Source organism: Trachurus japonicus, chromosome 21 (assembly GCF_045865225.1).
Source record: "Trachurus japonicus isolate A0001 chromosome 21, Traja_1.0".
Taxonomy (NCBI): Eukaryota; Metazoa; Chordata; class Actinopteri; order Carangiformes; family Carangidae; genus Trachurus; species Trachurus japonicus.
In genome coordinates this window covers 1,399,330-1,423,516 of record NC_140927.1, presented here as the reverse complement: position 1 = coordinate 1,423,516, position 24,187 = coordinate 1,399,330, and the positions used below count along the sequence as shown (strand labels likewise).

General features: G+C 40.6%; 2 protein-coding genes across 29 annotated transcripts in view; one reads left to right on the top strand and one right to left on the bottom strand.

Moving 5' to 3' along the window:
• Positions 1-21,521, bottom strand: part of znf142 (zinc finger protein 142) — a 211,709-nt gene extending 190,188 nt beyond the window's left edge. The window contains exon 1 of the mRNA XM_085764472.1: positions 21,514-21,521. The gene's annotated coding sequence lies outside the window, so the exon portion shown is untranslated. The remainder of the gene's footprint in view (positions 1-21,513) is intronic.
• The window catches only part of tns1b (tensin 1b), a 196,900-nt gene that overhangs the window by 139,395 nt on the left and 33,318 nt on the right, over positions 1-24,187 (top strand). For 16 of the 28 annotated variants that reach the window (XM_085764453.1, XM_085764458.1, XM_085764455.1 and 13 more), the window contains 10 exons: positions 2,284-2,334; positions 2,447-2,569; positions 4,892-4,956; positions 5,934-6,017; positions 6,751-6,863; positions 6,956-7,016; positions 9,056-9,131; positions 12,837-12,966; positions 13,134-13,199; positions 14,223-14,339. In XM_085764453.1, the coding sequence (XP_085620579.1) occupies positions 2,284-2,334; positions 2,447-2,569; positions 4,892-4,956; positions 5,934-6,017; positions 6,751-6,863; positions 6,956-7,016; positions 9,056-9,131; positions 12,837-12,966; positions 13,134-13,199; positions 14,223-14,339 (886 nt within the window). Of the gene's footprint in view, positions 1-2,283; positions 2,335-2,446; positions 2,570-4,891; positions 4,957-5,933; positions 6,018-6,750; positions 6,864-6,955; positions 7,017-9,055; positions 9,132-12,836; positions 12,967-13,133; positions 13,202-14,218; positions 14,340-24,187 lie in introns of all 28 variants that reach the window. The other 12 variants (XM_085764456.1, XM_085764454.1, XM_085764452.1 and 9 more) reach the window with 1 other exon arrangement.

Here is a 24,187-nt window from a genome sequence, read left to right as displayed (position 1 = left end):
ACAGTGGATCACAGAAGTTTAAGTTCAGCAAATAATTCTTTGAAAAAAATCCTTCTGTAGCCTATTTAATTTGTTTTTTTCTGTATCAAAAAATTAAGTCAGTTCCTTATATTTGCTGGGGGCAGCTCTCTGCGGTTGGAGCAGTGTTCCGGTCCATCCCAACACGCTTGAAAGCAGCAGACCAAACGGCCAGAGAATTTTCTTGTACCGGGAAACGGCCTGATCCAGATTTTGGACTGCAATTTAGAGAACAAAAAAGGAAAATTAGCAACAGTTTAAAAATAAAGAAAAGAGGGGGGGAAAAAAGGATATTTAACTTAAGTCACACACACACACACACACACACACACACACAGTCACACATTGGCTTGTAAAATCAGAACAGACATAATAACCTGTGATTTTCAGCTATGATTATCCTTTACAGCAGGCACATTCTGACAGATGAGAGTCAGTTATTGTCCCCCTCTATTAAATATGAAAGGAGGCTGCTCTGATGATACAAGTCAGCAGTCCTGAAATGTGTGTTTACATGTCGCGGTAGTACGTCAGGGAGCGAGAGCTAAAGCCTTCAGCTGCAGACAAGCTAACGTTAGCTATCATCCATGGACCATGTGTGGCAGCAAACAAAACGAACACATACTCACCACTAGTGCCGCTGACGACCGCCGACTTCGATATCCATCTCCACACCGGCTTTCTTCTGGGCCCGCGTCCGCCGGACTCGTCGATTCTGGGCAGAGTTCTCCGTCTCCAACTCTCCATTCAGCTTAGCTGCTGCACCAGGCTGCACCGGCTGCAGTGTTGCCGCCTCCCAGCGTCGTCCAGGCGTTGTGACGTTGATGACGTGTAGGCTCGTCGACGTACACGTCCAGCGGCCGCCGGTGCGCGTGCAACCAAAAACAGGGGGCAAAAGACTGCTTCGGGGTCATGGATGTATGTTCGGAACTTTATACAGTCTATGGTTCGGAGTGAACTGATATCAGTGTAGATGCCGTATTGTTTGTAGGGCTGAAGCCGATATCCGAGTACTCGCTCGGCTTGGGCGGTACCCGGGTGCCATTTCACTACTAGGAACCCCCCCCCCCCCATGGGGGGCGGATAGCAGAACACTATAGCTAGCATTAGCATGTTACCATCACAACACGACCTGTCCATCTGCCCGTGTGTGCGCGAGAGGGAGAGAGCAGGGAGAGAGTCGCGGCCGCCACAGACTCGTTTATAAATACAAATGGTAAACGCTGGATGCGCTGGTTGATCAGTTTTATTTTTACCAGACTCTTATAATATTCCCAAGTTGCAATAAATACAATGCAATATGAACCATATCGTGTTGTGTCTCTCCTTGTGAATCTTAATATCTCATTTGTAAATGCTCTATAAGGCATAGATAGTGCCCACTTTAGATGAGCTCACACAAAATACTTAATTAACGAGTAGTAAGTGCTTTGTAACTGCCTGAATTCATGAATTCCTGCATTAATAACTGTTTATAAGTCATCCATTGGAAATGAAATTTGTGAGTTTTTATAAAACATTTACTAACACTCACTAACCATTCATACTGAACGCGTAAGAGCGCTTGGGAATGCTGAATCCATCATTTATATAGATGAGCTTATTAATGAAGAGTAAAACATTTACAACTGTGATTGTAAACCACTTACTAATGAGTATTTACGTCAGAAACATGCTTTATAAATGATGAATTCAGTGTTTACTAATCCATAACTACTGTGCTTATCAATGATGAGTAAAACATTTATAACTATGTTTACTAACTACATACTAATGAGTATTCATGTGTTATAAATGATGAATTCAATATTTATTAATGCTTAACTAATGCTTAATAGTGTGTACTCATTATAAAGTGTTACCCAAGTTTCTTGGAAAAATGAATTTGAATATGCAAATGAAAGAACATATCCAAGTCAAGAACTGCTTATACACACTGGTAAATATATACATATAGTGGATATGGAGTCAAATATGGAATCAAGTGAGATGCTTTGTGTTCCTCTGTCTGAAGTCAGTGAACGTATCGCATACTGACCTCCGACATCACTGCACACAGAAAGGTTCACACTGGTTTAACAGCACTTTACACAGACTGGCCCATTCCTACTGTTGCAGGTTGAGATGCAGAGTTTTTTTTAATTAATATAATAGATGGCTTCAGAATTTAGCAAAAAATGACTTTTGTAAAAAGGATTAGAAAAAAAGCATGTACAAGTTGTGTATGTTGTAATATTTCCTCTTCCCTGTTTCTTCCTCGTCTAGCTCTTCAACCTCAGTGAAAAGCGTTATGACATCAGCCAGCTTAACCCAAAGGTAAACCTGATGTCTTAATTCTTCTTTTTTTCTTCCGTGTATTTTGTGGCCAACTCTCTGAGCAGCTGTCTCTCCCCCTCCCTCCCTTTCTCTCTCCCTCTGCCTCTCCTAGGTGTTGGACTTCGGCTGGCCAGACCACCATGCTCCGGCCCTGGACAAAATCTGCAGCATCTGCAAGGCCATGGACACTTGGCTGAGTGCGGACAGCCACAACGTGGTAGTCATACACAACAAGGTGAGACTGAGGGATGAGCAGAGTGGAGCAGGTCCAGACAGTAGAGGGTGCTCTGAGGCTCTTCTCTGGACCCCCGCCTCCCCGTGAGGCTGCAGCTGTTTTGTGTGTTAGTGTCTGTGATGACGTCCTCCCCGGAGCGCAGCACTGACATTCAGGGTGGAGCGCTTGTGTGTGTGCGAGAGAGAGAGAGAGTCTCTATGTACTGTATGCTTGTTTGGGTTGGGTTCTGCTCGATGAAAGTTAGGAAAACACAAATTAGGGAGGTTTTGACACAGCACTCATCATGGCTACTTAGGTTTATTTACCCTTTTACCCTTAACAATGCCATAAAGGCTGAATTTACCAGTATTTTCCTGTTGTTGCCTAAACTTCCTTGCATCACATTATACTCTTGTGGCAAGCCACACTCATCCAGCCCCAGCGTACGCCGACGCAAACCTTAAAAAGTATATCCAAATACAACTAGGCCGGTGCTCCAGATGTACTACCTAATAATTTTCACGTTAACCTCATTGTGCTCCTGATTGTGTTGTGCAACCACGGGATCCTGAGCCTCTGTGCCTCATTCCAAGATGTTCCCACGGGGAGGCTACAAACAAGTCCGCTGCTATAACAACTGGAGTTATTTTTTTTTCTTCTGAGAGTTGAGTAATGCTGGTGTGATGAGACGGTGGGGCTCAGAAGTTGTGGTGGTCACTAAGGAAGTTGGCCGTGTTGGGTTTCCACAGATCAACAACAGAATTTCCACTGGGCCCTGTGTTGTTTTTTAAGTGGCCACAGTGTTTATAATGCGCAACACTGGTCCTTGTTGTAAAGATGGATGGACGGGTTAAATGAATGGAATTCATGACTGCTATGTTACCATAGTTACACATGACTAAAGTTTAGTGAACTTCCCATTTTGCTACCCAGGGAGTCCCTTTTTTGCCCATATAAATAGATATAGCTACATGTTTTGGTTTTTATATGAAAGAAGATTTTTATGATATTACTAATGCAAGCTAATTTTAAAAGGAGCTCCTCTCACAGGGTTTACTTTTCATCGTGTGAAAACAGTATCAGTCCTCTGTGGCCCTTCACTTGGTGACCCTGATGATGTCATTGGCGTTTTTCCTCAACCCAGCCAGTAAATAATGTTTGAAAAGTGTGGGCTGGAGAAGTTTAAAGGTATTCACAAAAGAAAAACTTTGTGCAAAATTCTATTTTTGAGTAAATACGGGGTGAAACTGGGGTAGTTTTTTCGCATTGGATAATGCAGGCACACGAATTATGCGTCACGTTACTCACGATTCTTCAGCCACTGATATTGGATCCGCCATCCGTCAATCAAACGTCTGAGAAAAACCACCACCGACACAAACTCTCCTCCATCCCCACTCTCCCCCTCCTGATCCCAGCCGTCCATCGCTTAGCCTCGCTAGCTAAGTTAGCAAGCTATAACGTAGCCTACTAGCTAACAGTTAGCTAAATACACTCCCAGACACACACATAGACACACTGAGCTCGGTCCTGCTCCAAACATTGAATATCCTGCCTGCTTGATAACGACCAATCAAATTAGTTTTCCTTACTCAGGTAAACTTGTGCAGCAACTCGTGGAAACTTGTGGAAGAAGGCGGGACAAACAGCCATTTCTGAACACCTTTAATTATTTAAATTAACCAATAAGATGCTGTTAGGTTGCATTATGGGAAATGTAGGGTTATTGGAGTTTGACCCATGATGTGTCTGGCCTCTGCTGCATCAAGTCCTCCTACTGCTTAAACAGGTCCAACAAAATCAAACTTAACTAACATGTGTCATGCCAGTGCATTAAAACGTCTTTCAATCTTGATTTAATCACTGGTTGTAATTTTCATGTTTTGTGGATTTTTAGAGATGAGTTTAATACTCTTTGATTTACATTTGGATGATGAATTGAACATTTAAAGCAACATCAGATTAGAGTCACTCTAATTTCTACCTCCATTAAACTCATAAATGAGCTTACAAGTTTTGCTACAAGCCCAACAGCTGCATTAACCAGCTAATCTCAGCCCATCTGATCACTTTCCGATAGCGAATCACTGTTGCCGCCAGTCTGCCCTGAAGATGTAGCTCTGCTCAGAGGACGTATTGTAACCCCTTGTCTCGTAAACACCATCACCACCACTAGCTGCTGGAGAGAAACCACATTTAGTGGCAGCAGAAATTAACAAAAATGCTCATTTAATGAAATGAAATATTATATTACCATTGAAAATGTGTCCTTGAGACACCTGCAGTACATAATCTGATATGTAAAACCTGTCATTAACTGATGATGGATTGGTGTCTTTTCAGGGCAACCGAGGCAGGACTGGAGTGGTGGTGGCAGCCTACATGCATTACAGCAACATATCTGCCAGGTAGGTCTATAATCCCAACTACAATGCAACAATCCAACAACCCAGCAGAGGACTGACGTACCGTACAGTTTTAGGGAAGAGAGCCAGACAGTGAGGGAGTGAGTGGGATAAATCTGTCGTTTTTTGGAAACGGCAAAATAGTGGAAAACAAAAGAGGAGGGGAGAGACTACATGAGGAGTAGGCATGAGAGGAAAAACTAGATAAGCCAGCATTGTTCGTCACAAGACCAAAGTCCACATCTGAACAACGGACAGATGTGATGAACGGGCGAAGGAGGGGTGGAACATGAGACTGGGAAACAACACTTTTATTTGGAGAAATCCAAGTATTTGATGTAATAATTGCCAGCAGAAAGCAAAGAGTTAGCTCTGATGGTCACCGCATCACAAGGCTCAAATTATAAGTATCCTCTTTTTCTTCATTTTTATTAGATTTGTCTTTAGATATGCCAAAATAGAATGACATTCTGCTGTATAAACTGAGGAGATGTAAAGTGCTAAACAATCAGAGGAGCGCATGACTCACTCTTGTTTTTTTAAAGGAGCAGTGATTGGGCCGGGAAATGAATTTAACAAGCTCTCTTCCCTGTAAAAGTATTAGATTTGTCTATGATCCCATTGCCCCACATTCAATTTAAAGCTTTGGTGAAGTAGAATGTGACCCAGATATACTGTTGATTTTACATTAACCTTTGCATATAGATGAATATGTTTTTCTGTGTGTTAATAAAGGACTGCATATTGTTACATATACATAGGCCATATACATATGTAGAAGGGTTGAATCTGTATATACATTGAACTTGTAGATGCATCAAAAATACAATTGTTTTCTTATTTTATTATCAGGCTTGATAACTACTGTATGATAATATTGGGCATACACATTTGAAATACTACAGTATATGCATTGCATAGACCAGGATGGAAGTAAGTGTTTTAAATGTATATTAACCACATTTTCTGCTGGAACACAGTGCAGACCAGGCTCTGGACAGGTTTGCTATGAAGCGCTTCTATGAGGATAAAGTGCTTCCTGTGGGCCAGCCATCACAGAAAAGGTCAGTCTGATGTTTATAGTCTGAGTTTGACACCAAAGTGAACTCATACATTTAAAAGCTGCATTTTTCAGTTTTTGACAAGCTGTGAACACACATATTTAATGGCATATTAGGTGTTAAGGCAAACGTTTGCCCATTGATCAACACAAAATGTAATTTGGACTTGTGTTTCTTGCCAACAGACAAAAACAGGTGTGACTCACTATTAAAGGTCCAGTGTGTAAAATTAGGGGAAAACAGTGACATGTCACATTTTGATTCTATAATTTATCTATTAAATAATTATATTGTTTCTTTATGAATGTGAATTATTATACACATATACAAATATATTCATTGGTAGTATTCAGATTTTGCCAATAAACCTTGATAAATATTACACATGTGGACCTTTAAGAGGAGGCATAAAAACAAAATAATGATTCAAAAGAGGAGAAAACGTTGTGTGTCACAATACAATATTTGATTCACTGAAAAAAATAGTTTGCAGCTTATTGTGTTATGTGGGCTAAAAGTTGTCTAAAAGTTTCACAGAGCACGACAAGATGAAAACACTCATTGTTGTTACCAGAGCTCGATGCCAAAGATTGTCTTCCTTTGTTGTAATGAACACAGGATTATACCTTCATCCCTTTGTTGTAAAACATCAGCAGCCATGATATAACTTTACAGAGAACGACCTCACCTATCAGCGTTCACATGTCTCCCTGTCGTCTCGCTCTGCCTCACTCAGGTATGTGGAGTATTTCAGTGGCTTGCTGTCCGGACACATCAAGATCAACAACAAACCCTTGTTCCTTCATCACGTCATCATGCATGGCATCCCCAATTTCGAGTCAAAAGGAGGTGAGTTTCATGCACTTACGCTCAGTCGAGCACATTCCTTTTCATACACCTCATTCATTTGTGTCCAACTTTTAAAAAAAACTGTGTTCCAGGTTGTCGTCCCTTTCTCAGAATCTACCAGGCCATGCAGCCTGTCTACACATCTGGGATCTAGTAAGTCTTAAAACATGCTCACACTCAAATGCTTTTACAAGATTCCAGGGATCGCAAGCTCGTAATGGCTCAATAAAAAAAAAAAAAAACCTGATTTTCCTTTATAGGCTCTCCTCTAACTCCCCTGCCCCCCAACATACACACACATCATCCCCCTTGCCAGTTTACACTCACATTATTGTATTAATCTAGCCTCCCCAGCTGCAGGCTCTTGTTTCCCTATACTTTAGATCCTGCAACCACTTCTAGTGTTATTTGTGACTGGAGAGGCCAATGAAACAGAGGCAGGCATCTGTGTGGACGCCCGAAGGCTTTTCTTGCCAGAGGACCCTGCTGGTTCCCAGGGCCAGACAGGAAACAATGGATTCTCTGGCTTTGTGTTGTTGTTTTGGAAAGAGAAGAGAGTAGGGGGAGTTGCACTGTCCTCACATGGATGAGGCATACAGTACAGGCTTAGTAGTAAAAAGCAGCTGGGTCCCATCAGAAAAACATGCATGCTATGTCTGATCATGCCATTATACAGTTTGGCAAACCTGATGGTGTTAATTGCTGGAGCTGAATGAGAAATAAAAGGCAGAAAGTAACTGTGATATTTTACAGTTTTTATGATGTAAAGCATTTAAAGTGAAAATAGCAAAAGCTAATTCACACAGCCTCAGCAGTATTAGCATTAATGTAACTGACAGAATGCAGTTATAATGTTTTCTCTGCTTTTTAACGCTACCAACTCCTGATTAAACAATCTGTGTTTTTAGCTACCACAACAGCTAGTTTTTAACTTTTGACTGACTGCTGTTTGGTGCTCGGCAGGTTAAAAACACTGAAAACAGTAAGAAGAAACAATGTTTATAAGAACAGAGTTTGTGGGAAAAAGAAAATAAAGAGGTTTTCTTACTACAAGGGACACCTTTTACATTACATGTAAATGTAATGTCAATTTCAAACATGTCTTAGCTGCAGAGTTATTTCTTTAAGCAAAAGAACAACACAGAACAAGACCAATACTCAGCAAAGAATAAAGAGTAAAATTGAATAATCATCAAGTAATATAATGTAGCAATAATAATGGGAAAAAAGATTTAAAAATAAACTAGAATTTGTGCCTTGTTGTTGGCCTCCTCTAAAACACTTTTTTATCTTCTTGAAACATTGTATTCACAAAGCTAAAACTGCACATTGTGAGGTAATCATGACCTTGAGCTTTGAGCTTCAGCCACCAAAATCTAATCACTCGTCCTCGTGTCCTAGTGAGTATCTGTGACAAATTTGACGAGGTTTATTCAAAGTTACTGAAATATAATGTCCATGAGAATGGGACAGGTGGACAACCCAAAAACAATACTGGCTCCAGCCTGGCCATTGATAGTGTGAAGGCATAAAAACAGCCAATAAGATTTGGCTTCAGTTCAGTTCATTATTCCATCCTTATACTTCAATATTATTACGCTTCAGGAAGTTACAAACTATGTTTTAAAAGTCCTATAACCTTGACCAAGAAGCAGATGTTGAGTAAACACATGTAAATATTCTCTCATGCCTCATTTTCACTGTATTAGAGTATTTATGAAGTGTTTTAAAGTTACTACTGTGACTAGTAAAGGCTGCTGGTGTCAGACAGTTCCCTCTATGTCCATTCTTCTACCATAAACACTTTTACAGCATACAACAATAAGTGTGAAACAATCAGAGCACATACACTTCCAGACTGTCAACCCCCTTAAAGCCCCAAATCACATTCCACCCCACTTTCTCTCACATGCTCCCTATTAGCACTCTCCACCCTTTGATCCCACTCCACCAGTCAGACAACCACGTAGACACTAATACCCAAAATTAGCCCTGGACTGCAGCACGCTAACGCTCTGTGATGGCTACTGTTAAAGCAAATAAGGGATTGTGAGTGGACGATAAAGATCATGTGCACATGGTTATACACAGACTAGTAACATCAGTGGGCTGTACTGTGTTAATGTTCTCTGTCATAATAGTGATGAAGACGGATCTATTGTCTAACGTGTTGTGGCTTTTCTCCTTCTCAGTAATGTCCAGGGCGACAGCCAGACGAGCATCTGCATCACCATCGAGCCCGGTCTGCTGCTGAAAGGAGACATCCTGGTGAGAGCAGCACACTGACACAGCAGCAGCCTGATAGGATAGTGATAAAAACTGTAGAAAAGAGTGACGTACTGGGAAACAAAGATTTTATTTTTCTCACATGTGAAGCCATTAAAGGGATACTTCAACCAAAACCGATAATTCACCAATTTTCTACTCACCATCATGCCAATGAAGGGTTCAGAGAACTTTTGGAATCATCAAAACACTTTTGGAGTTCAAGGGTGTTCCAGCTGGCAACAGATTTTCATATAATGGCAGCGGATAGAGTTAATTTTAGAATCGTCCAAAACACACACTATTATGAAACATCCAGATACCTCCATACTGCTCGTCTGTACTGACCCAAGTGTCCTGAAGCCGCCCACATGAAGAAGTTGTTCAGAAAAAAATAATGTGATCTCTGATTGTAGTAGTAGCTTGCAGTGGCTCTGTTGATGTTTGTGCGCATGCGCAAGATTTGCTGCGAGATGTTCTTCATGTTAACATCCATGGTTTACATCGACAGGCACTCTAACAGCGACTAATGAACATCTCGCGCATGCGCACAAACATGTTTCATAGTGTGTGTTTTTGGACAATTCAAAAGTGATCTCTATCCGCCGCCATTGTATGAAAATCTGTCGCCAGTCGGACCCCCCCCTGGAACTCCAAAAGCGTTTTGATGACACCGAAAGTGAGTAGAAAATTGGTGAATTATCGATTTTGGGTGAAGTATCCCTTTAATAGTGAAGGTTTATTAAGTTCAACTGCTGCTAGAAAATTAGACACAAACAACGGATGATGAACCAATGAGAGCATCTATACAAAGGCAAAGGAAGCATTGTTTTCTATTGTTTATTAGTACTTAGGGAATCCTGTTGGCTTTTCCATTCTGACACGGGGTATATGCACTGAACGTAAGTGCTGCAGTAGTTTATAGTATCCATTCACAGAAAAAATAGGGCCATAAAAACCTGGGGGAAGACAGTTGGCCATGGTCCTTTGCCTCGGTTTATAGACCCTCATTAGCACACAATATGTTTCCTGGAAAGTATGATGTCAAAATGGCAGTGGACTTCCTCTCCAACAGTGTTTTGGATACACAGTGTACAGTTTAAATATGACAGGATGTCGGTTAAAGTCAAACCGAATATGAAATTAAAATGTTTTATTCTTTTGGAAAGGTCTTTTATGTAATTTATGTAATCACACTTGTACTTCTGAAAGGAAGAAAATAGATCTTCAGTAAAGTAACACCTGTCAGTGCCTCTGGCTTTATATTTGCATGTATTTCAGGCAGAGCAACTGCACAGATCAGCAAAGTTTAAAGTTATCCATGGGATGTCCTTGGGGATCATAACTTCGGCACGGAGAATTTCAAAGGGAGCACTTAGTGTGCGCTCGAGGCTGTTCCTTATTTCCCCCCCAGAGCCAAGCGCATATCTCATCCTTTATTTAAGACGGACTAATGGATTCTGCTGAATGCATCATCTGACTGAGCCACTGCCTGCTGATGCTTGTTATTATTCAGATAACATGGAAAATGTGAACTGTGGCCTCCTGGCCAGAGACAGGAGAGACATTAGTCAGCGCGGAGTGTGCTCCAGCATCGCACACTGCAATGGTGTGTCTTTGTACAGCTGAAATGAGTTGTGCATCGATCGGACGGCTGCCAAGACATTACTAATTGCCCAATGGTTAGATGAAAAAAAAAAGGATAATTACAGAGCAAAAGTTTTCAATAACATGATTAACATTTTTTCAGGTTTGGGCTGAAGTCTGGTTTCAGCTGTTTTATGATAAAGCTGCATCCAAAATATCGCACTAAACACATAGAACAGTAGAGAATACAGCGGTTAGGGATGTCTGCGACTGACTAATTAAAACAACATGTACACACCATTTATTATTTATTTAAACAGTTGTGTCTTTACAGACGTTTCTGTGCAGTGACTTTCCGATAACAAATGTTTGTGCTTAGCTTATGCTAAATGGGATTGCCTATCCTGCAGCCTAGCTGAGTTTATGTAGCTTATGCTAAGATGAGATAAGAGTCTCCTGGCCACAGCTTGATTGATAGACCGGTATGAATAGTTATTAGTCATATAATTGAATTCTCTCTCTCTGAACAAGTCTAACTTTTCTTTAAAAATTGAAGATCATCAATTAACAAATAAGGATGGGTGGGATGGGCTTTGGTTAATCCTTATCTGGTGCGTGAAAATAACAATGTGCTTTAAGGCTCTAAAAGCAGCATGTAAGCTTAAAATGAGTGTTTTCCTTCTTCTGTTTTTTGTTCTCAAACTTGGCTCGGCAGCTTTGTTTTCCTCATGAAACAGACCCCTCAGTGGGAGGTTTGCCATATCCCAGAAAGCTGTGCTAAGCCGCAGGATATTTTACTTTGCCTTCCTTTCATCCTCGATCTTATATGTTTTGGTCTCATTCGACTCAACAAGTAGGCAATTCTCACTGTTTTTTTTAATTTAATTTTATTTATGGTAACAATTTATTTGACACCTATCTCTATAAGGCATTATAACCATACTTATAATGAGTTATAATGCAGTTATAGCACTATATAACTATAGTTAGAAACATTCATAAATTATCATAATGCTTTATAACAATAATCATAACACACTATAAAACATTTTATCATGACTTATAAGGTCAGGTATTATAATATGTTATAATTGTTAGTAACTTGCTGACAATGCCCACATCGATAATGCATTATAAAAATAGTTTTACTGTGTTATAATTGGCTTGTAAACGTGTATAACTAGCATTATAAACATTCATAAATGATCATATGACTTTATAACAATAGCTAAGCATAACACATTATAGAGCATTATAACTCTATTATAATACCTGACCTTATAAGCCATTATAAAATGCTCTATAATGTGTTGTGCTTATTGTTATAAAGCCTTATGATAATTTATGTTGTTATGTATGTATGAGTGTTTATAATGATAGTTATACATGCTTAGAAGCCAATTATAACTCACTATAAGTATGGATATAATGCATTATAGAGATATGCGTCAAGTATTCTCTACCTTTACAGTTTGTGAGCTGCAAGCTGTCTGGATAAAATATTCCTCTAGTACCTGTAAATGTGAGGTCCTTGTAAAAATCTCCCAGGTCCAGGCAGCACATCATGAAGCAGTGGGAGGGAGAGAGAAGATTTTCCTGTGTGTGGTTTCCAGTGTGGCTCTTAAAGCCGTTGTGTTTGGGGAAACAGTTTGGATAATAACGTGTGTGAAGAGGCCATGCATTTCAAGGGATCTATGTATATATATATATATATATATATATATATATATATATATATATATATATATATAAAAATGCCTTAAATGCTTTTTCTAGCTCGGAGCCAGTGCGGTGAAAAAGACCCAGGAGTGAATCAAGTTGACATGTCTTTGGCTCACATTTCATATTGTTGCTGAATGTATCAGCACTGTGGCTGCACTGAGATCAGCTTAAGAATTAGAATTACATTATTAATCCCCAAAGGGAAATTCATTTATAGGAGTGATTTGAATCTGCAGGTTCATTTGCTAAAAACCTTTTTTTTTTGGAATGATTAATAATGTGATATCTAGGCTTCCATCCATCCCAGTTTGAACTTTCCTGTTGACTGCTGTTGTGGTGATAAAACACAGCTCCAGTACAGTATTGTCTGAATTTTCTCTCATGGTTTCCACCCACCAGCTCAAGTGCTACCACAAGCGCTACCGCAGCCCATGCAGAGACGTGATCTTCAGGGTGCAGTTTCACACCTGCGCTGTCCACGACCTGGGGATCGTCTTTGGGAAGGACGAGCTCGATGAGACGTTCAAAGGTGACAGACCCAGAGAATACTGTAGTTGAGTCATAAAATCAGAAAACTGTAAATGAACAGTAAACTGTAAATTCTGCCTTGATGAGATGTGATGTATTATAATGTGTTTGCTTATATATTTTTTTCTATTTTAACGAGCCAGAGAACACTTTATTTCTCCACTGCAGATGACAGGTTTCCAGAATATGGAAAAGTGGAGTTTATTTTCTCCTTTGGGCCAGAGAAGATACATGGTAAGAATCAATGTGTCTAGTTTTATGGGTGCACTGGAGCAATTTACACACATTACATTTTACTATCACGCTTATTTAGGACATCTTTACCTTTAAACGACAGCACATAATGAAGGGAAACTAACAGTAGATGTCTGGAAGAAACAGAAGGACACAAACCAGGGGTGTTGTAGTTGGTTTATGTTTTTAATCCTTTTTGTTATATATTTATATAGTTTGTTGTAATTTATTAATTGAACAAAATCACTCAACAAACCTCACTCAGAGCCGTTGTTAAAGGGATAGTTCAACATTTTGGCAAATTGGCCCATAATCCATATAGTCTTAGCAGTAAGTTCATTACCTTTATTTGTAGGTGCAAGCTATTTTTAGAACGGCGGAGCAGAGCCGCGAGCTGCTCAGAGCTACGCTACGGAGGCTGATGGGATTTCTTGGTTTTCCTCATCAAACTCATCAAATACAAGTTATGACCTGCACATTCACCACGCTATGAGATAATAACGGAACGTTACAAGACGGAGTTGCTTTCGAGGTAAATTCATGCTTCCTGTTGAGGGCAGTTTTTCAGGAATCAGTCTCTGCATTTGCCTCGAAAACAACTCTGTCTCGTAACGTTCCATTATTATCTCATAGCGTGGTGAATGTGCAGGTCACAACTTGTCCACCAGAGCGTTTTGGAGTTGTTGGATTGCGTATTTGATGAGTTTGATGAGGGAAACCAAGAAATCCCATTAGCCTCCATAGCGTAGCTCTGAGCAGCTCACGGCTCTGCTCCGCCGTTCTAAAAACAGCTTGCACCGACAACTAAAGGTAGGGTTACCTAAAACTATACATGTAGGTATTATGGCAATGGGCCAATTTGCCAAAATGTTGAACTAGATAAGACAAGACAAGAATTAAAAGAGAGCATCACAGAATCGTCTTTTATTTTTACTTTCTGAATGTGATTGTTATTGTTTTTTTAGTTTTGCGATTTAAAGAGATTCACATTTTCCGCTCTGCCTCTTTGTACTTCTGGTCAAGGTATGGATCACCTAGAAAACGGGCCGAGCGTCTCGGTCGACTACAACACACAGGATCCTCTGATCCGCTGGGACTCGTATGAAAACTTCAATCAGAACTGCGAGGACACCACAGACGGTGAGTGGAAACTGTTTAACATCATCACGCACACGCTCTCTCTCACTGCTGCTGGATCTTATTGTACTGTAGATTGAATCTCCCTTCCACATGAGCTCAGTGTTGTAGACTGATCTGAGTGTGTACTGTACAAGCACAGTCACAAAACCCACACAGAGAAGGTGGAGCTCCTCCTTACAACCCTGTTGTGGGTTGTAAAGTTAACAAGCTGTTAATTACAGTGGCTCTTCGCAGGCGCACTTCTTCTGGCCACCAAAGCCAGTGCAAATCACTTTCTCACAACCTGTATTTCTAATTTGATTTAAGTGCAGATTGATGTAACAGCCTACACACCACTTTCATGTAACCTTATGTGCATGTGACCCGTGACACCTGGATGACCACTTATAGTCCTCCTCCTCTTCCTCATTAGCTGTCAGTGTCAGTGAGTGGACACACTGCTCATGAACTTATAAGGGAAAAGGTCGCTTTACTTGAATGTTACACAAATTCTACATGTGACTGTGGAAATGCATCTTAATGCGGTTGAGAGGAAGTTGGGTCGTTACGTTGGTCTCTGTCTTACTGTCTCACACACACACACACAGCATGTAACCGAGCTGTAACAAGGGTGCTTTTGTCCCCCTGCGTGACACAGAGGACGGATTCAGCCTCTGTCCTAATGGAGTTAAAAGACTTTCACACTTTTTCTTCTTTTTTTAAAACTCCCACATGATGGGTTCAAACTGAGGTCACATTTAAGTTCAAACTGGTCTTGGGATGTTGTGTAAGACGAGACACAGAGCCACAGTTGTGTACATGTACACACAGGTAATACACTGAGTTTCAGTTTCAGTTTAGTTCATTTGAAAAGGGACAATGCACATTAATAAACATTGTATAAAAAACACATGTAAATGCACCCAAATTAGCTTAAAAAGCTAGTTTTCATCGACTGTCTCTCTGCCAGATTGTACAAGGCAACCTTTAAAAAGAACAACAATGGAATAAAATATTGTACCACATAGGGTAGAACACATTCTATACACATACTAACTGTCCGTAAATACATACATAATACACATTTGGACGACAAAAAGGTGATGCGTGTCCACGTTAATAAATACACATTTGGACAACAATAACATCAGTGCTCACATCTTTGGGTGTCTACAAGATAGTTCTTAACATGAGTGATATGATGGAGATGCTCTGATCGATTGTGTTCCATTGATGTGAAGCTTTGAATGAGAATACAGCCTGGCTGAATGTGGTGTTCCTTAACGGGATTATGCATCTTTTTTTGTCGCACCTCGCGTAGTTCTAATAGCAGAGGAGAGTCTGGAGTGTCGTATCTGCGTTGGGGCGGTTTGGTGCTTTTTCTGGGTGTAAATGGTAAATCATGTTTTGAAAAGGGAGGAGAGACAGTGGTAACGCTGTATGCACTTGTGGGGAAATCATCACCGCAGAGAAGCCAGAGGGCCCCGCGGGACCCGGCTCTGCTGCTTCCCAAAGTGCAGCACGAGACATTCCTGGTTTCAGCCACAGGCATGGAGAAGGAGCGCTGCGGTGGTCACTCTGTGGCCAAAGTGCTACTTTCTCCACCACCCAAAAAAAGGAAGACCTGCTACGCCCTTCAGTGATAGCAGCAGCCATGTTGCTCTGCCTTGGAGAGCGCTGCGCTTGTTTGTATGGTCATTTAGTTTTATGAGCATTTGCATGATATGTAATGTCACAAAGGGCTTTATATGTGTGGGGAAACATGGGAAACATGGTAAATGCATGTAGTAATCATATGTCCAAGCCAAGGTTATTATAGTTTTCAAATTTTCATTAGTTTTTATTTCTATTTAGTTTTGCAGTTGGCTTTTATTATAACCCTTAACCCTAACCCTTATTTCAGTGTAGTTTAAGTGATTAAGCAGTTTTAGTTTAGTTTCATTTTTGAGGACTTGACTAGTTTTTATTTAGTTTTAGTTTTTCAGGCAATAGCAGAAAGCCTCTCCTAAGATAAACTTACAAATTTGGGGGATTTTTCCCTTTTAGTTGCATCCCGTTGCATCATGTTTCCATCAGTCCTCATCATGTTACATTCACTCTTATCTACCTGTGGGTCGTACTTGAAAATGTCCCATATTGAGCTGTGGCGTTTTCTTCCTGCAACTTTAGCATCTCTAGTTTTAGTTAGTTTTAGTTTTATTTAGTTCTCATTTTTATTTTTATGACAGTTTACTAAATTATTTTGTTCACTGCTAGTTTTTAGCTTTAGTCTTAATTTTGGTCTGGTCCAAGCATAAATCATTGTTTACTTATAGTGTAATTCATTTTCGTTAACACTTTATAATAAGTACACACTATTAAGCATTAAATACTGAATTTATCATTTATACCACATGAATACTCATTAGTATGTACTTTATAAACACAGTTAACATTTTTTTACTCAACTGTATTTATAAATTACATTCTAATGAGTATCCATGCATTATAAATGAAGAATTCAATATTTATTAATGCTTAATAGCGTGATCCAACACTGACTGGTATCTAGAAGTAAGGGGACCATTCAATAGATTACAAATTGAGGATGCGTTCTGGATATTTGATGTCCTTGATTCCCCCTGTGTGTTTTTACTGCTTCCCCTGCTAGGCAAAAGTCAGAGGTCACTTGGCTACCCTCTATCAGCGCACATAAAGTGTCTGTCTACCCCTCTGCGGCAGCTTGAAATAGGCTCTGCTAAAATAGCCTAGGTGTGAGTCTCGTCTCGTTCTTTCTCAGTAGAGGTGAGCTTATGAGTGTGTGTGTGTGTGTGTGTGCTTGGTCTAAGTTCCATACCCCATCTTGCCTTTCGACATCTGATGATGTTACTGTGGTGAGATCACACACACACACACACACACACACAGACAGGAGCTGAGACACATGATAAACACGAGCCAGTGCACATACACAAAAATGCACACAAATCATCAGCTCCTATGTAGCTACTTGAGACTTGGAGTAGTGGATAAGACTTCAAACGTGTCCTATAATGACCTTTTGTGCTACAGCTGTATTCAGCCACCACGCTCACATTGATATACGCCGCATTTTAATGTGCGCGCTTTGCAAACGGCATTTAGAGACACGGTTTAAAATGGTTCCCTCTCAGAGGAACAAGAGAGAAAGCGTTTCCAGGAAACTGGTGTGTTTCCACTGTCATTTGGCTTCACACTTGTTAGGTTGCAAAGGCAGTTAGTTCCTCTGACAGAGTGGCTTTCAGAGCAGAGAGAGGGAAAACAGCAACGGACATGAATCTTCCTAAGTGTTAGAAATAAAAAAAAAGAGAAAGTATTGTTGTTGTTGGGTGTGCAGGTTGTCAGGAACGCAGTTGTTTCTGTGAGGGAAGTGGAAGGCTACTTACATCAACTCTTTGCTCATCAAGGCATTGCATAAAGCTTCAAATTATAGGGTCAATGTTTGGTTGGGATCAACATTGGGTAAGTGCTGTCTATGTGGTCGTCGGTTTTGCAAAGATTGATGTTGACGTTCATTGTGTTCTTCTGTGAAAGCAGCTACAGCTGCTGTGGGCTCATTTCAACACAAGATCATTTGTCCTTCCTGGACTCTGTATAAACAAGAAAACACAACAACAATTTACACAATGCACTCATAGCCATTGTCGTCAGTGAGAGCCAGGGCACTTAATATCGCTGATGATCAAATCCTAAGTTGACGAAGGAATGGTACAAGAGGTCCTTATGACCAATGACCTCTGCGCCACAGTTTACACGTTAAACTTCTCACATTTATGTTTTTCTAGAATTAAAATCAGTGGTCTAGAGCCGCCTTTTACTGCTCATGAAGTTCATGCACAGATAGTAAACTCACTCACCCATAAAAGTCATGCTAACCCACTTGCCAAGTGGTCATTGACCTCTTGGTGAAACGGTTAGCATCGTCGCCCGCAGTGCAGGAAACCCGGGTTCAAAACCCGCTCAGGGCAGGCCAGACAACATCGGTCACATGATGAAGGAATTAATTTTGTGGTGGTGTTGAACTCTTATACCTAGCTTCACTGATGCACAGGGAGTTACCAAAATTAAAGAAATATTTTACATAGAGACTGACACTGAAACAACCCAACAATAACTTTCATGAAGTGGGTTTAGTGGATGATTAGTTTTAGGGGAGTGTTGCTAATAATAAACTGCCAACTGAATGTAGGTTCTCTATGTACCCATCCAAAGTAAAATACATAGATTTACCTCAAATAATACCAAATGAAGTATTTAACGAAAATTGGCTGATAATATACACAGATAAGCCTTGATTTTGTTCATTTTCAGTCCATTGATTTGAAACAATATTAAATGTTGATTTTTGAAGACTGCTCTTGTTTTTGTTGCGATTACAACAGTAGTGATGTCGGCTTTATTATTGTGTTAAATCAGAGCTATAATGTTAAATTCATATTTACCCACTACATTTTAACCTCACAGTGTTTAATTCTGACTGAACACTAACCTTGTATTGATTGGCGTCAGCTTCTTCTCTCATGCTCCACAATCACTGGCTCAGTCTTCAGTCGTTTGGCCACCAGCTGATATGTTCATTCAGGTTTACAGCCTTTCCCATCAAATCAGAGTCTACAATCATTTGCTATAAATTCCTTGACACAGGAGTGTGTGACTAAAATAGATTTTTTTGAACAAGCTGACCCTGTCCGTCACCTGACACATGCACCTGTCTGATCAAACCACCAACAGCCTGACGTTCAAGAACAACACACCGTATGGGAAACACTGTGTGAGGAGCAGATGTACCTGGAGGCTTAAGACCTGTGCAGATAGTGATGAGGGAATCATATTTTCAATACTCAATTTTAGTATCAAGTATTTTTGGATCCTTTCTGATTTGGCTCTGTAAATACCATTCCAACTGATGTGCAGTCAGTGCTGTGTTGCTTTTCTACCTCTCCGATTGCTCATTTGGTCTAAACTCTGGTATTTAATAACCTGCTACTTGCACTGTATCCTTGGAGGAGCCGGAGGAGTTAAGGGCAGACTCCTCCGCCCGACTGTGAAGCTCTTTTGTGCGCATTCACAGTAGGAGGAGTGACAGAGAATGTCAGTGTGGGTCTGTGCATGCAGCTCAGCGCAGACAGACCGTCTCCAAGAGTTACATGGCCAGTTTGCATCCAGCGTCTCCTCAGCTTCCCGCGCAGTGAAGTCGCTGACGTCTTTCTTCAATATCCTGCCGTTGGAGCGTTCTGCCCTTGAGCCGGAGACAAAAGTTTATCACAAATTTCACACCTGACGTCTTTGACAACATGTGAGTAAAGCGCTCAGATCTGCAGATTTTGAACTTTCACGTGGAAATGTGTCCCATAAATTATTGACACCAGGTTGTCTATTATCCAACACCTGGCAACATTACGTTTTGTTTGTTAATACTTTTTTACTGCATCAACCAAGCTCACAAGACAGGTGATCCTTTGAAGTTTAATCTTTTACAAATGCTCTTATCCAATAGTGAGAAACCATTAGCGAGGTATGTTGCAGGCACATATCTGATTCATTGCTTAAAAGATTATTTAGGTTTCATACATCTTAAAACAAAACTAAAAAGAAGCCTGAAGGGGCAAAAAATAGGTAACCCTTCAATTTACAGGCCACAAATTAAGTGATAATGTCAAGAAATACTAACAATTAATTGCATAGTAATGTCAAGAAATACCCTAGAAATAACGGCCAATTTCATAGTAATGTCATGTTTTTCATAAAGGCAAAAGATTACATGCTTTGAACTTTTGGGAACAGCCAGAATATTTCTCCACCAAGTCCTTGCAATTGACTGTTATTTCTGGGCTATCGTTATTTCTTGGCTATATTTCTCAACATTACTATGAAATTGACTGTTATTTCTAGGCTATTTCTAGATATATGACACAATTAATTGTTATTTCTTGGCTATTTTTTGACATTATCATGTAATTAGCGGGTCTCTAAATAAATGGTTTACCAAAACATACAAGCAGGTAATCATGGAAGTTCTATGTGGAAGAATAATGAAATGCAACCTGTTAAATGATCACCCAAACTCTCTGGTGTACTGTAAACATCCTGCACCAACTTCCTGGTTCAACTGTGGTCAGCTTCACTGCAGCAGTGTTAAAGTATTCAAGATCTTATCAATGTTTCTTCAGAGAAAAAAATAGCAAAACTAAAAACAAAATGAGACTGAAGCTGTAACAACTTAAAATGTGTCATGACACTTTAAGGCACCGTGGAAACTTCCAGAAAGAAAATGAGTCAAGCGTCCTTGATTTTTTTTTAAATGTAAGTTTATTTTCTAAAGCCATTGAGTTACTGTTTATCCAAGGTTGCATTTCCCAAGTGTCAAGTGTGTCTCTGTCCGTTTCATACTTTCTCTCCAAGGTTAACGTCCTCCTTGAGCCCATATAAATTAGTCACAGTCTTTTTATCCCCATAGTTTCAACTTATCCAAGAGATGGAACCAAGTCTTGATCATGTCTGTTCTGTTGGGCGCTGACTATTTGTTGCTGCATTCTTGAGTGGAGTTATGAGTCAAGTCAAAGTTAAGTGTGTATTTGTGTTGCTTGGTGAGCCTCAGACAGGGAGTGGAACTGGAAGGGGTTGGGGGGTGTGGAGATGGACATTGATGCAACACAGTGATATCACTGCTGAGACTGTGTTTGGATGACTTGGAACGGATGACTTGGATTCAAATGGTGCATTGGCCCAAGAGTTAGTTCAAAGTCCAGGTGAGCAGTAAATCAGCACAGACACCGGTGCTATACGGCCGTTACTAATTCTAAATGAATGCAGTTTTCAATAGATCTCCATTAAGCGCTTGATGGCAGGTAGATGTGCTAACGCCAGAGAACTGAACTGCAAATTAGAATTGCATCTGTTTCTTCGGCTGCTCTCAGCTCACACAAGCATCTAAAGAGTTCCTCTTAACTGGCTTCCAACACCACCAATGTCAGTGTTTGGGGTCAGCTGTGGGGTAGCACCCTTGATCTGGAGTCAGCATCTTGATTATTATGGGCCCCTCGGCAGGGCAGGAACTTTGGTGACACTGTGGCATGAACGTCCATGTTTAGATCCTCAGTCAGTCTGCAGTGCACTATGTGACTGTAACCAAACTGCTCCATTTGAGTTGTTTCATGATCAAAGGTCAATTTGACACTTTTCCAGTGTTTTATTTGAAGTGTTTATCTATAAGAATGTAAGAACCAAAGACCCTCCTAATATAGTTTGCATCTCCTCTCTCAGACTTTTCTCAGGAGCTCTAACTCCAGGTCAGTGAGGTTGACTGTTTCCTGAGCAACTGAATAAAAAACATATCAGATTTCATGTAAACAACTCGAAGAAATCACATCCTGGAAGGCTGGATTGTGGGGTCAGTGTTGGTTATTGCAGGGAGCAATGACTGCTTTGTTGTGACATCACAGAGTAACTGTAGTCCCGATGGCTCATTTTAAGCACAGTACAGCCTGCACACATTTCTCTGTGGACGGAGGCTTTGATACTCTCACAGTTTTAATATTGAACTTAGAGCTGCTTTATTTGCTTTATGATAAAAAAAAAAGACATGGACATATTGGACACAATATTGGCCCTTTAACTTGTACATTTTCTGTCTGGAGCTGTTCACCACTGGTGATACCAGCTAGCTTGAACTCTGATGACCATCCTCCTGAGGCCTGTGAGGCCGTGGCGTTTCACCAAGAAGATGCAGAGGTGAAACGTCTGGTCCTTTGTGTTGGCAACAAGCTTCCAAGCTATCAATCCCTTAGTCTGGTCTGAGGCTTTGGGAGGATTAGGCTGCTTTGACTCCAAACTTTTCCCGGTTCACATTGCATAACAGCCAAGACAAAAACATAAAAGGCCTTCTAGTAAAGACTGCATTGGACACAGAGAGAACAGGCGCTTTGTGTGTGGTGTTGTGTTGTGTTGTGGAGTGTCCCTAGTTGGACTCTGGCTGCAAGGGCACAGGGGCAAGGGGTTTCTGCAGGACAACTGACTGCAGGGCGGGTTTAAGTGTACTTGTGCTTCACTGAAGCAGAAGGCGAATGCTTAAAGGTATTAATTTAGCTTTGATGTAACAGCATGGAACAGGTAACTTTTATACACAAAGCACTGAAAGCTGCAGTTCATTCAATGGAACAAATAAATGGTGCACATGTTGCACAATAGTCTGGGTATTGCAGAGGTTTCTGCAAGACGCTGCTCATTCTGAGAGAGACAAAGTGTTAGTTATCTGATGTCCTTAATGCGTGGGAATGAATGAGTGGTCTGTTGCCTCCTTATGGATACAGCCGTACTCCAGCTGTTATCCAGACTCTCTCTCTCTCTCTCTTTCTCCCTCTCTCTCTCCCTCTGTCCTAATCCAGTCATCTTTACACAGCTGATCTGGCTAAAATACCACCCTAACCCAGGAAATAATTAATCATGATCACTCTCTGCATGCTCTTCCCACAAGATGGTCTTTGTCTTTGTCCAGATTCTGTCCAGTATTTTAGTCATTACGCAGTAAGAGGAGGGCCTGTGGAAACTGATTCACCTCATTCAGCTATAAACTCCTCCTTGTGGATGATCAGAGTTTAATTAGAATATTTTTTACTCTTTGAAAGTTCACCAACATACAGTCACCGCAAATAAACAGCACCTTCAGGTGTGCTCCTGCCCTTCTTCATGGGTTACTTATTTTACAGAATGAGCTCTTCTTAATCCGAGGGTGTGGGTGGACACAGGGAGTTTACAAAGAGAGAAGGACTGTGCTTTCATTTTGGGTCCACAGGGAGCTCTGGCCTCTCTTCCCCTTTTTTATTGTCTCTTTTTTAAAGAAAATCCTATTCATGCATCAGCCTCTCCTTGTCTTGGAAATGACTCGGTTTTTGCTTCACTTTTTGAAAAACAGTAGTGTTAAATTGTCTGTTACACTGCCAGTAACATTAAGGAACAGATTCTGGCTAAGACTATTTTTCTTAAAGGGATAGTTCAACATTTTGGCAAATTGGCCCATTGCCATAATCCCTATACTCATAGCAGTAGGTTCATTACCTGTAATTGTCGGTGCAAGCTGTTTTTAGAACGGTGGAGCAGAGCTGCGAGCTGCTCAGAGCTACGCTACAGAGGCTAATGGGATTTCTTGGTTTCCCTTATCAAATACACAATCCAACAACTCCAAAACACTCTCGTTGACAAGTTGTGACCTGCACATTCACCACACTATGAGATAATAACGGAATGTTACGAGACAGAGTTGTTTTCGAGGTAAATTCATGCAAAACCGCTGATGCACGTTGCCTTCAGGGGCAGTTTTTCAGCAAGCAGTCTCTGTATTTACCTCTAAAACAATTCTGTTGTGTCGCCATTCGGCTCAGCGGTTCTAAAAATAGCTTACAACGACAAATAAAGGTAATGAACCTACTGCTATGACTAGGGATTATGGCAATGGGCCAATTTGCCAAAATGTTGAACTATCCCTTTAACTATACTCCGTCTCCAGTCAGGATTCTTCAGGGACACATGATTGTTCAAGGTCAAACCTCTGCACAGGTTCCATCTGATCAAAGTCAGAAAAATGACTTGATGCTGTGATGGTTACGCCACCCTGGTCACTTTTAGGTTCTTGGTGGCAAATGCAAAGACATGACAGGTGATGACCCCATGTTTGGGCCAAGAGAGGGACAGTGAAATCAACGGAAGCATTAAAAAATAAGTTGATTCAAACTTAAGAGAAAATACTAGAAAAAAGACCTTTAATAAAAGCGTTGGGCCATTATTGCCATCATTCTCGTTTTTAAAATTCTTCACAAACACTGAACCACCTATTAAGGACAGAGCATACTGCTTCA